This window comes from Schistocerca americana, chromosome 3, assembly GCF_021461395.2.
Source record: "Schistocerca americana isolate TAMUIC-IGC-003095 chromosome 3, iqSchAmer2.1, whole genome shotgun sequence".
NCBI lineage: Eukaryota > Metazoa > Arthropoda > Insecta > Orthoptera > Acrididae > Schistocerca > Schistocerca americana.
This window is the reverse complement of record NC_060121.1, coordinates 875,756,416-875,769,482: the sequence shown is the minus strand read 5'-3', so window position 1 is coordinate 875,769,482 and position 13,067 is coordinate 875,756,416. Positions and strand designations below refer to the sequence as shown.

General features: G+C 41.1%; 1 protein-coding gene across 1 annotated transcript in view; it reads right to left on the bottom strand.

Moving 5' to 3' along the window:
- Positions 1-868: 868 nt before the first annotated feature.
- Positions 869-13,067, bottom strand: part of LOC124607060 (sodium/potassium/calcium exchanger 4-like) — a 137,050-nt gene continuing 124,851 nt past the window's right edge. The window contains exon 9 of the mRNA XM_047139237.1: positions 869-2,158. Within this exon, the coding sequence (XP_046995193.1) occupies positions 1,830-2,158 (329 nt within the window). The 3' untranslated portion in view covers positions 869-1,829. The remainder of the gene's footprint in view (positions 2,159-13,067) is intronic.

Sequence of the window (13,067 nt, the reverse complement as noted above, 5' to 3'; positions counted from 1 at the left end):
AAATGGTAAACAGTGTGCTTAAAAGTATCACTGACTTGTTTTCTGTGAGTACTCTCATTCACAATTTGAAAAAGACCCAACATATTCAGTTCTATACATCCAGAGATACTACACAAATGATAAGTATAGCACATTGTGAATAAATAATAAATAGAGTGGAAACTTTTAAAAAAATTAGGTGTCCATATTGATGAGAATTTAAACTAGAAAAAGCATGTTTTGGAACTCCTAAAACAACTCACTCCAGCCACATTTGCAAAAATGGTTCAAATGGCTCTGAGCACTATGGGACTTAACATCTATGGTCATCAGTCCCCTAGAACTTAGAACTACTTAAACCAAACTAACCTAAGGACATCACACAACACCTAGTCATCACCAGGCAGAGAAAATCCCTGACCCCGCCGGGAATCGAACCCGGGCGCGGGAAGCGAGAACGCTACCGCACGACCACCACATTTGCACTTATATTCATTACAAATCTTGAGGCAAGACAAATCAGTAAGCTGATACTTTTGCATATTTTCATCTGATAATGTCATGTGGAATAATACTCTGGGGTAACTCATCTTTAAGAAGAAAAGTCTTCATTACTCAAAAACATGCTGTAAGAATAACTGGCAGCTCTTACCTGTGATCACCTTGTAGATGTCTGTTTATTCATCTTGTAAACGTCTGTTTAAGGATCTATGTATTGTGAATACTGCTTCACAGTAGATATATTTATTTCTCATGCAGTATATTGCAAATAACACACTGCAATTCAAAAGCAACAATGATGTAATAATTTCAATACCAGAACAAAAAATTACATTCATTACTCCACATTAAGGTTGTCTAAAAGGGTTGCACAAATCTGCAACAAAAATTTACCATGCAAATGAACCACCATATATTCTGAATTGTTAATTACAAACTAAGAAAAATGCACAAGACAAATATACAAATTTTTATTTTACAAGTTCGTAGTTTGTGTTACACAGTTTCATCAGTCTTCATTGTTCAGTACAATTAGGTACATTAAGTACACAAATAAAAGTTTTTGGATTATCATAAATACTATTATTACGATTCTACTTCATACTGTAATCTTACATAAATTATCAGCATGTGTCTGACCATGAATTCCTACCTTCTACAGATTGAGTATTAATATAAATTAAAAAATGTGAGGTGCATCCATGTTCAACAGAGTTAACACAGAGACTATCTCAAGAGCTATTATAATTTTGCACAACAGTTACCAGTTGTCTTAATTAGAGTGCAGTCACTCACTTTTCTCAGCTGCATCACATTTTATAGTTGTATAAATAAATTGTTTCCATGTTTGTTCTTTTCTGTTTAACACCTTTATTACAAGCCCTGCAGGATTGTTGCCATGTACAACTGAGCTGGATAGGAACAAAGCCATAAGATTTGCCCTTTTTTTTTAAAAAAAAAATGCCTCACTTCAAACATGCAGGTCAGAAATAAAATCTATTTTTCTTGAATATTTATTTTTATTTTGCTCCACTAATTTGCATTCTTCTCCCAAGGACAATGAAAGACAAATTTAATTTTTTTGGTTGCTATTAACATTTAATATCATACCTCCATAAAGATATTATGTGTCACTTTGTCACATTAATTCTAAATGACATAATTTTAAACATTTACAGAATCCAGAGTTATTATCCACAGATAACATCAAAGTTTCCAATCATGTAGAAAATTCAAGCACTCATTACAGTAACTGAAGACTTCCACATTCCAAAAATTCTGCCTTCCTGATTTTGCACTAACTCTGTCCACTGAGCTGCATGGACACTGCATCTGATAGATGTAAAGCTTCAGATCCATTCACATACAGGGCCATTGATATATCCAAAGGCATTAAGCTCCATGGCAACGGAGACAGCTAGGTATGCCAAGTAAAGGAAGAGGCAAGTCAAACCAAACAGCCTGTTGGCCCGATGCCGGAATGCTGTCACCATTCCCCAGCGATACACGATAGTCAGCACCAGCATCGCCAGCAGGGTGAAACGCATCCCATTGGAGACGATGTGGACCGAGACACCACTTGAGGAGGCAGACTTTAGCAGCCACGGCAGTCCGAGGCACATCAACACACCTAATGTGTTTGCACCCAGCGAATTGCTGATCCCCATACTGCCTTCTCCTGTGAAGTACAATATCTCTAATTAGTAATTTGATGACAGCTGTCGTCTTCATAGTGTAATTCAGTTAATTATAGGTTACAACAGATTTTTTACTGTTCTATATGAAAACGCATATGCATGCGCATGCCTGAATGTGCACGCACACACACACACACACACACACACACACACACACACACACAGAGAGAGAGAGAGAGAGAGAGAGAGAGAGAGAGAGAGAGAGAGAGAGGGGGGGGGGCTGAGAGAAAGCACTTGTTAAGGCAAGCCAATATTTAATAAGGCTGACAGACAAACACAGAGAAGGCTAATTTTTTTAAAGGCCACTATATCACACGGAACAATAAATAAAAACAATGTTTACTACCGAAATATACTTTTATTGTTTATAGATAAAGTGAACAACAAAACATGATTGTGTCTCTGAAAGTGAAATGACCAAATAGTGTCAAAAATAAAGCAAGTGATGAATGAGAATACAAAATAAAGATCTTTGTAACAGATTCCTCTGTAGCAAGGAGGGAAGTTTACATTCATATGTTTTCATCACTGCCAATATCTGCTCCATATTTACGCGTGCCACTACGACAACAAGTGAACCCTGCTCTGAATTTTGTTGAGCCATTTCCAATTTTGGTATTAATCTATCACAACCAACACTCGGTCAATATTTAACACACTTTTCTTTACAAATAACTAAAACTACTGGCTAAACTTGCACACTTACAAGTATTTTTCTGCGTATTATGAGAGGCAGCTATGACAGGACATCCAAAATATGTTCACAATGGGTGAATATATTGTGGTGTAGATTTTACTAAGTTATAGTATGCAACATGCAAATTCCTTGACACAAGCAAGTAATTTTTTTTTACATTTGTAGTGTCTGAATGATGAGACCAAACTCTTTTTAATGAAACTATATACTTTTTCTGTGTTGTTGGAAAGAAGCATTCAAGACTACTTAGTGGTATAACACGTGTGGAGCTTGATTGAACAGTAATAACATAACAGTTCCACAAACCACTGTCCCATTGTAAGGAGCAGAGATCTAAAAATATCTGCCCTATTCTACATGTACATCGATACTCCGTAACCCATCTTAATGGCACTAGGCGGAGGGTACCCTATACCACTACTAGTCATTTCCTTTCCTGTTCCACTCACAAAAAGGATGCGTGAAAAATGACTGTCTATATGCCACTATATGAGCTGCAATTTCTTGTACCTTATCTTCATAGTCCTTAGGTGCAATGTGTGTTGGAAGCAACAGAATAATTCCACAGTCAGCTTTAAATGCCAGTTCTCTAAATTTTCTCAGTAGTGTTCCTCAAAATGAACACTACCTTCCCTCCAGGGATTCCCAATTCAGTTCTTGAAGCATCTCCAGAACAGTTGCATGTCAGTCTGGGCTTTGCTGTTGTAATGATCAGACAACTTACTCAAGAAGGTATGTAAACTATCACAATGTAAACGACTGTCCAAAATGTGAACAGGGTTTTTGTTTGTGGCAAATGTTGCCAAATTGTCAAGATTAGTGGTCTGGTTGTATGAAGCTAACTGTGCCAAAAGCTCACTATCTGTGTTTACAAACATTACAAAAAATTCAAGGAACTGGAAAGTTTGTCATTGCTGACAAGAAGGAAAAAAAAGTCTTTGTGACATAATAATTTTAGACAACCACAGATGTAATGTCAGGAAGGCTTACACACATGTGTTTCTAATCCAGAGCTCTCTACGAGGTAAGAGTTATTGAAAGCCAGTTGAGAAAGGCCTCGTCATAACTACTGATATGAAGTTGAATAACAATGTGGTGGATCTGCTTGCAGGTGCCAATTTGTGACAGTAACCGAAGAGTGGCGGAGGTGGGTAGTGATGCTGCAGGTGAATCTCACCCAAGAGTCCCTGAGCAGCTAGTACAGACAGTCCGTAGTCAGTCACCACAGCACCAGTTAAGTGATATCCATCGCTGAGTCATCTGTAGCAGTACCACAGATGAGTCTAAAAGTCACTATGGAGTCATGTTGATTGAGCTGTAGTAAGGTTACAAGAAGTCTGTACACAGGTGAGACAGGTCAACTGAGTTTCCAATAACTATCCAGTGACAGTTATTATCTTGAGTCTTCTGCCTGTCAGAGAAGAACAAGCACTTATAGTGTTTCTTTCTAGACACAATGAGTAATAGTTAATATTTCCTGTCTGTCAGAATATAGGAGAGAAAAAGTGTTGTCTTGCACGTGGCCCCAGTCGTGGATAAGGTATCTGACTGTGTACTGTTGGAATGAGTTGCAGCAGAGCGTTCACACCTGACAGCAAAAGGTAGAATGCCATACAGCATGCTCATTGATTTGCAAGGATATGCAGCTATAGTAAGGCACTTATTTGAATAAGGTTAAAGTATTTGGAAAATAAATTGTTTTTGAATTGGATCCTTAACTGATTGCACTCATATTCAGACAAGGGTGCTGACAGAATATTGGACTGCATGTGTTCCACAGTTCACAAATGACTACTGCAATCTGTGTACCTCTCTATGATGCTCTCGCACATTCACATCAAACAATGGAATCTCTACAATACTATGAAAATGATAGATAGGCACTTGCTGTAAAGATGACACATTCAGTTGCAGACACACAATCAGTTGCAGACACACAATGAAAGACTGTCTGCTATCTACCAGGATGACTGCCCACTAAACTACAGCTGAGACCAAAGGGGACCACCCTGTGATGTAACATGCAGCTGCACGTAACATTCTTCATTTCAATGGCTGTTTTACAGCTCAAGTCATCTGGATCCTCTCCTCCACCACCATTTTCTCTGAACTGTGCAGACTGGAGTTATCCTTACAACTCATTCTCCTCTCCCAAAATCATATTGACCTGAAACTAAGGTAACCTAATGTCCTTACACCCTACACCCAACAGTTTCCGCCCCCTCTGTCCTATCATCTCCTCCCAGTCCACATCTCCCACCCTCGCTGTGCTGCGCTCTCTGCCAATGCCACTGGTCTCTTCCCCTCTCTGATGCCCTCCTTTTCTCCTGCACCCTCATACCCCTGCTCTCTTCCTCACAGTCTCCCAACACAGTGCCAGGCAGCCACATCTGGCCAACACCCAGTCCCAGCACATTACGTCAGGCAGTGTTGACTCCTCTCCCTCCACTTGTACCCAGCTATCTCTCCCCCTTCCCCACTCAGCTAAGATTGTTGCTCCAGTTAGAGATGTGTTTCAGTTTCTACCTGGCCTGAGCAGGTAGACATAGTGGTTACATGTGTGCAAGGTGTGCTTACTTGTGTGAATGCTTGTATGTTTTTCTTTTCTGATGAAGGTTTCGGCTGAAAGCTTAATGTGTAACACTCTTTTTGTTGTGCCTGTCTGCAACTCAGAACATATTCTTTACTGTGAGTAGCAATCTATCCTTTTCATAATATTGTAAACATTCACTTAATTTTAAGGGATGCCCAGACACAATAATGAATGCAGGGCTATGCACACGGATAGTAGAGTAAGAATGGGTGAAAATACGCTGAGTAACACAAATTCATACAAAAAGGTTACTGATGCCCCTCCAAAACAGAGTTATGATATCAGCTGCTCAAAAACTTGATCTTTTGGGACAATTCAATGAAAAATATTTGATGAGTTAGTTGTCTGCATGTTATACAGATCATAGTTTTGTATGATCGATCACAATGATGTGGAAGCAATCAGTTAGTTTACAATTTTAATGAACTTCCTGAGTGAAAAATGTAGCAGCATACTGACCATCTATGTGATTGTCTTCTACATTAATCTTAAGCTGGTTTTATTTCCTTTTCACTTTTATATAGTGAATTATAATTAACTCTTATGTGCAATGTCGCTCCCCCCCCCCCCCCCCCCCCCTCCCTCTCTCTCTCTCTCTCTCTCTCACACACACACACACACACACACACACGGAGAGAGAGAGAGAAACATATATAGTGCATACATATTATAGTGCTATGTGTTCAAGATTTCTTAATTCGTCTATGGAACAGGAGGAGTTGTCAAGCAGAAATAAAGTCAATTTATTTTTGAAGTTGTCTGTGAGATTCAGCACATCACTGGCAAGTCATCGACAATTTTTATGGCTGAATACCTAATTCCTTTCTGTGCAACACCAAGGCTTTTCCCTTATTGTTGTATGTGGCAAGCAGTTTTATTGAGAGGAAAAATGGTTTTTCAAAATTTTTCATTTTGATTGTCTTTTATATGACATACGTTACTGCCTCTTTGGTAAGATAATGACTGAACCTGGGCCAGTGTAGTACTGAATGTTTTGCAGAACACCCACGCTTAGCCCAAGAGAACAATGTCCCACAGTTGTACCGCCGACAGAGGGATGCCCACTCAAGCACCCTCTGCCCACCAATGAGAGAACAGGGAGATGGTCACACATGGCCTGTCAGGCAGGTAAGTGAGAATGCATCAGTATTTGGGATGCTCTCTCTTGCCTGTCAGCTCAGTCTGTGACCAGACGTGTCCACTACACAGTGCCTTGCAGTTTAACTGGCAGCTTCCTTAAGTGTAGGCATTGAAGAAATAATACCTCCACTTGTAACTGGAATCAGTTTTCTCTTTCGATGGTTTTAATCTGACACCACCAGATTCCCCATTTCCCGCTCATTTCCCATCCTACCCAAATTCAACACGTATGTGTTATTCTTTTCCTGAATGTTAGTGTTGTTTTCGAACTGTGAATGACCATTTACAACAAACTTAATGATGTAGTAAATGTGTCGAGAAGCTGTTGTATGCTAAACTGTTAAGAGTGTTCTGCAAGACCATCTGCAGTGGATACCATACATTCAGTACAAAGAACACTTTCTTCCTCTGTGAAGAGTAGTCTCAGAATATGATGCCATAAGATATTGGTGAGTGAAAATATGAAAAGTAAGTCAAACATTTGACATTTTCATCTCCAATCACGTGCATATTGTTAGAAGTGCAAATAACTGTTGTTCTGTGACACATATCACTATGGTCATGTAGGTATTAACCTAAAAATAAAACATAAACTGCAGCGACTTTATATAACTGAGGAAGTAAGAGTATTTTTATTTTAAACTAGGGCAATTTCTGATCATTTTGCTGAGTTAAATTTAGCCTATGTAAGCACAAATAGTTTATATCACTTTAACAGTATTTAATTACTGATAGAGTTTCTAATTGTTGTTTCTCTTCATTAAAGTATAATTTTGCTCATTTCATACCCGCAAAGGTTATTTTTCATAGTAGGATACACAGAAAACAATGACTGAATGGACGAAAGTGTTCTGTTATATATTGCGCTAGCTCTATGGCCATGCATGTGGAAAGAGCAAATGAGTGCATATATAACCAGAAGAAACTGTAGAGAAGTTTTCTTTGTTTTATATATCCGTTGGCCTTAATATTATTGGGATAATGACACTGATAGTGCTGTGCAGAGGCCTAAGCATCACCGGCAGAGAGACTAGGGATGACAGACAGGAATATCTGTGAAATAAACAGAGCCTTCATTGTGTTGTGAGACATGTGATGGTACAGTCATGCTTTTGTGTCATTCAGTCACAATAAAGTACAATATATGATTCACTCACAAACATCTCATCTCTATTATTGGAACTTATCTTACACCTGGTAGGGAGATACTCCATATATACTCCATATTAGTGACCCCAAGTCAACCGCATACAGAATACCACATACCGCAATGAGTAAGTGTTAATTTTGATTCGGTTAATGCACTTTAACAATGCAAACATCTTTTGTTGGACACACCACTTCACCAACCCCTCATGAATCTGCCACACGTATGAATGCAAATGAAGTGTTTCAGCAGTGCAACAATGTCACCGACCAGTAGTAACATATGAATGTATGGTAGCAATGTGTTCTGTGTTACATAATGGGCCAACAGCCGGGTAATCTTCTTTAAGACTTTGGACATGAGCCACCTCAAACTGCATCAGTGTGTGAACCATACAACAAACAGAACTACTTTCAAACTGTGATGTATTTCACATGATACCAGTCTCACCTGTGCTGTGAAGTACAGTCAGACACACAATCTCTTCGCTCATGGCTCCACAGCTGGCTACCCTCTAACACAGTATGGTTACTGGGTTTACAACAGTGCCGTGATGCTATTTCACTCAGCCACAATTACACTTTCACTATGTACCCAGCATGATATGGTTTGACTGGTTTCTCATGCTGAACTACTGCAGTTTCGGGGGCAGAACAGTCCACTCTCTTGTTCACAACTATGGAATGTGTTTTCAATAGCGTAGGCATCCTGGATGATGATACCCAATTTGTGACTTTACTTTGCCTTCTGGCAGAACATACCGACCTCATAACTGATGTCATAATAACACCACCCACTCAAAACAAGTATGATATGGCAAAATTGGTCCTTCTGTAGTGCCTGTAACTGACAGCAGTTGAAATGAGGAAGATATGAAGAGTAACTTGCTGATTAGGCACTATAGCAGCTTTGGCAATGGCTACGGACGACACTTAATGCAAGTCTCATTCTGGACGCAACTCTGTGGACAAAGTGGATAGTGAAACTTCCACTGCAGCTACAAATTGTAATGATTTCTCACAAGGCAGGGCCACTTGAAAAAATAAACTAGTTCTGGCCAATAGGATGTTTAACATGATGCAACACCATCAAAAAATAAACACAACAGGAAATTCTACATCATGAAGCATGCGTCCATTACAAAATGCCAAGATCACCTTTACAAAATGCCAAGTCACCGATTCACCATGACCTGCTCTGACAGCACACAAGGGTGACATCGCTGCCTGCCCTCAGAAGGCAACTCAGCCAAACACTCGTACCACTACGGCACCAGCTGGCAACGTTGAGTTGAGCACCGCTGCCACTTTGAGGCCATTACTCAGCACGTATCCCTATCAGTTTGGTACAGCTGCAAGCAATCGTGATGAGACTTGAGAATTCCCACACACGGGTTGCACTAGGTGCACTGGCTCGTGCCAATCAACAAGTTGCCAATAACTGCTGTGCATTCTTCAAATACACTCCTATTGCCACCACCTCTGGAGTGTTCACTGCATATCTATGATCATGACATACATTACTACTTGCTGGTAAACACAGGTTTTGATATCAGCAAGAAACCAAAGAAAACTATTTCAACAAATCACGACTACAACAGTGCTCCATCTCCATGCCATTAACAATTCATGGTGCACTGAAGTAATGGCGAAACCCTGCACCTCTCCCTGCTACACTGTTTCACATGGGGTTTCTATGTGCGCAATGTCAAGGAACCGGTACTGGGGACTGATTTCTTGTGACATTTCTGCCTCTTGCCAGACCTATGAAACATGTCACTCCTGCACCATGACACCAGGACTCTTCACCTTGATGACACATTTACCCTGCAGAACAACGCTGTGCCCCACTGTGCACATGGTCGACAAAGTAACATACACCAACATACTTGAGGAGCATGTCATGATGACAGTAAACCTGTCGACTGCCACTCAAATTCGGATGCACTCCTTGCTGAAAATACTACACTCTAACAACAGAGTGTAAACAACACATCCACTACTCTTTCACTGGCAGGCGAGCACTACAAGAATCTTATGTGTGCCTGCCACACAGATGAGTGTGGGGGTGCAAGCATAGCCATGCGCACCTCACATGGCCCTACCCCACTAACAGGTTGCCCAGTGCATGTGATCAACATTCCCACAACACCTCACCAAACACAGGTTAGTATGATGCACTCTGCCTCACCTAACAGTAAATCAAACAACGGCACCCCTTCCATAGCAAATTTCCGATGGTCCGAGGTTCAACTATACGCAGTCCAAAATTTGCGTGGTGCACCATATCCTAACAACTGCCAGCCAACCAGATCAACACAAAGTGCACTGTCTCACCCCAGCTAACTGCTGTACCACAAAGGTGGTGGTTGATGAACTGTTAATGCAAGAATAAACAGTTAAATGCAGGGATAGTCCGCCTTTTGGGACAGCATGTGAGAATCACTGATAAAACTTGTGCGAAAGAAAGATGGGAGCATCAGATTCTGTAGGGACTGCAGACCTCTCAACTGCAGACCTCTAAACACTGTATGATAGCTACCTCATAACAAACTTCCAGGATGTCAAGCACTTACTTACAGTGCCTGATCGACTGTAAAAAAGGGTGCCTCCAAATTCCAATACACCGAGATGACATCATAAAAATGGTGATAATCACACCATTTGGCCTGTTTCAATATTTTGCCATGCCATACAGTCAGGAGAATGCAGCCCAAATGTGATGGCACTTCACAGATGGAATTCCTTTTAAGCTCAACTTCTGCTGCACCTGCACTTAAGAAGATATCCACATTTTTTTGGCCACACCCCACCAATACAGCCAACACATTGAACAAGTTCTTGCTGCAATTCAGGACAAGGGCATGGCCATTAATGAATAGAAGTATCAGCTATGGGGGGCTGAAGTAAAAGCATTAGTACATCTTAGCAATCTTGAATTCCTATCGGCATCACTTATTGCTAGCAGATAGAAGCACCCCTTACCAATGCTCTCACTGGGCCGGACAAACAGGAGAAAAGGTGAACAGTGTGGTATGATAAAATGAAGGATGTATTTGAACTTGCTAGGGATTGTCTTGCAAGAACAATTACTTACTGTCACCAAAGATGCAAGTGACACCACAATTGGGGCTGTACTGTAGCAAGTCATCAGGAGCGAAACTCAATCACCATGATTCTTTTTGCAAAAGCTCACAGCTTCACAGTCAAAGCGGTCTGACTTCGACCGCAGATTACTAGCTGTTTAGGATGCAGTTAGCTTCTTCAGGGAAGACACTGCGAGGAGACATATCATTGTGTTTACAGATCACAAGCTGCCCACCGATGTGATTCGTCACTCGTCAAAGGATATCAGTCTCCATGGCTATTGACACCATGACATCATCAAACAATACAATTCAGATGTTTGACACATTTGTGGGGCTGATAATATAATTGTGAATTACCTATCACATGCCAATGTCATTGCTCTCCACACTGACTATCAGTTAGCAGCTGAACAGAGCAAAGATGCAAGTGTTACAGACTTACTAAGCAATGACTCTACAGGATTGTGCATTCAACAACGAACTGTACCCAGGTGCGCAAAGTGCCAAAAGTTCGCAATGTATCCCACAGAAGACTACAACCTCTGACGCCAAAGACAATGCAGTGCACAATCTTTGAACAACGTCACAACTTGTCTCACCGGGGCATCAGTTCGACATTTTGCTTCATTACAGAGTAATTTCTGTAGCCAAACATAAAATGAGATTGCTGCTGTTGGGCACAGGCATGCGTAGCATTCCACTGCAGCAAACTCATCAGGCACAACAACTGCAGTTAGAACAATTTGAGATACCACGGGCCACTTCCACCATGTAGAACTCGACCTCATTAGACCCTTCCTGCACAACACTGTTGTCAGTTATCGACAGAGCATCCCAATGGGTCGAAGCAATACAACTGCAGAACATCACAGCACTCTCAAGAGCTCGTGTACTCATAGATAGTTGAATAGCTCAATTCGGCTTACTCAAAACAATTATAACTGACCACGGTCAATGCTTTGAATCAATGCTATTCAAAGCCCTATGCAACCTCTGTGGCATTAAGCACAATCACACATCAGTCTACTACCTGCAAAGCAACAGGTTGGTCAAGTAATGGTACAGGACACTTAAAGCTACTCTAATGTGTCATGGGGGTTGAGGACAGAGACTTCTCTGGGGGTACTGTCAGGAGTACCAACAGCATTTAAGGAGAATCTGCAAACATCAGTAGCCAAAATTCTGTAAGGTGGGTCACTAATACTGCCTGCAGATTTGAACATATAGCTGCAGCCTTTCCCACCCTGGTTCAGCATGTAAAAGACCACATCAGACTCATGTGCAGCTACTGCCTGTAGTGCACTTAATCCATAAGGTGTTTGTGCACAAAGTGCTGCATTCCGGTGATTTTGTCATGCTGTGCAATGAAACAGTTACACTGGCTTTACAACCACCCTACAAAGAACGATTCAAAGTCCTCAAAATGGTTACACACAAATTCAAAAACCTTCTCAACAACAAAATGACAACTGCCTTGATTAACCACTTAAAGCTTATATGGGTCCTATGGGACAATGATCCAGTGAATGCTCACAACACTGCAGTGAATGTCAATTACAGTGATGACTGACTACCATGCGGTATATAGACAACCTCTTCAGTCTCAGAAGAACCTGTCATTTTCAATATATTGAAAACTTTGACCCAAAGAAAATAAGTGTCACAATCATCGATAATACCTTGGCGGTTGACGCCCACAGGGCCAAAGCACCGACTTTGAATGTAGCCCACATGCAGAGAATTGAACATACATATGTGCTGCCACAAAACATCGAATATGCTTTAATTTCATCTCATTTATCAAGCCCTCCTGGACGATCATCTGCTTGAGGGTTCTGACAAGACAGATCTCACACAACAGTCCACATGCTGACACAGATGCACCTGTTGATGCATCAGCTCCACTGCCTCAGCCTGTGGCCCCGCCCACCCAGTTTAAATCCCAGTATAGCCACACCAGACAACTCCCACACCAACTGCCCCCTTACCATCTGTATGGCATCAGCATTAACAATGACACATTTCTGAGAAATGGGCTGGTCGTGTCTTGTGTACATGCCTGCTACAGCACCAGTACAGCACTTCTCTTGAAACAGTCTGGTCTTGTCTCACACATGCACCAGGCATGACGTGCTCGGTCATGCACATCTGTATACTTCACAGTGGACAGTCTATGACAGCCACATACAACTTGATATGTCAGCACCATTTGTCACACGGCACAC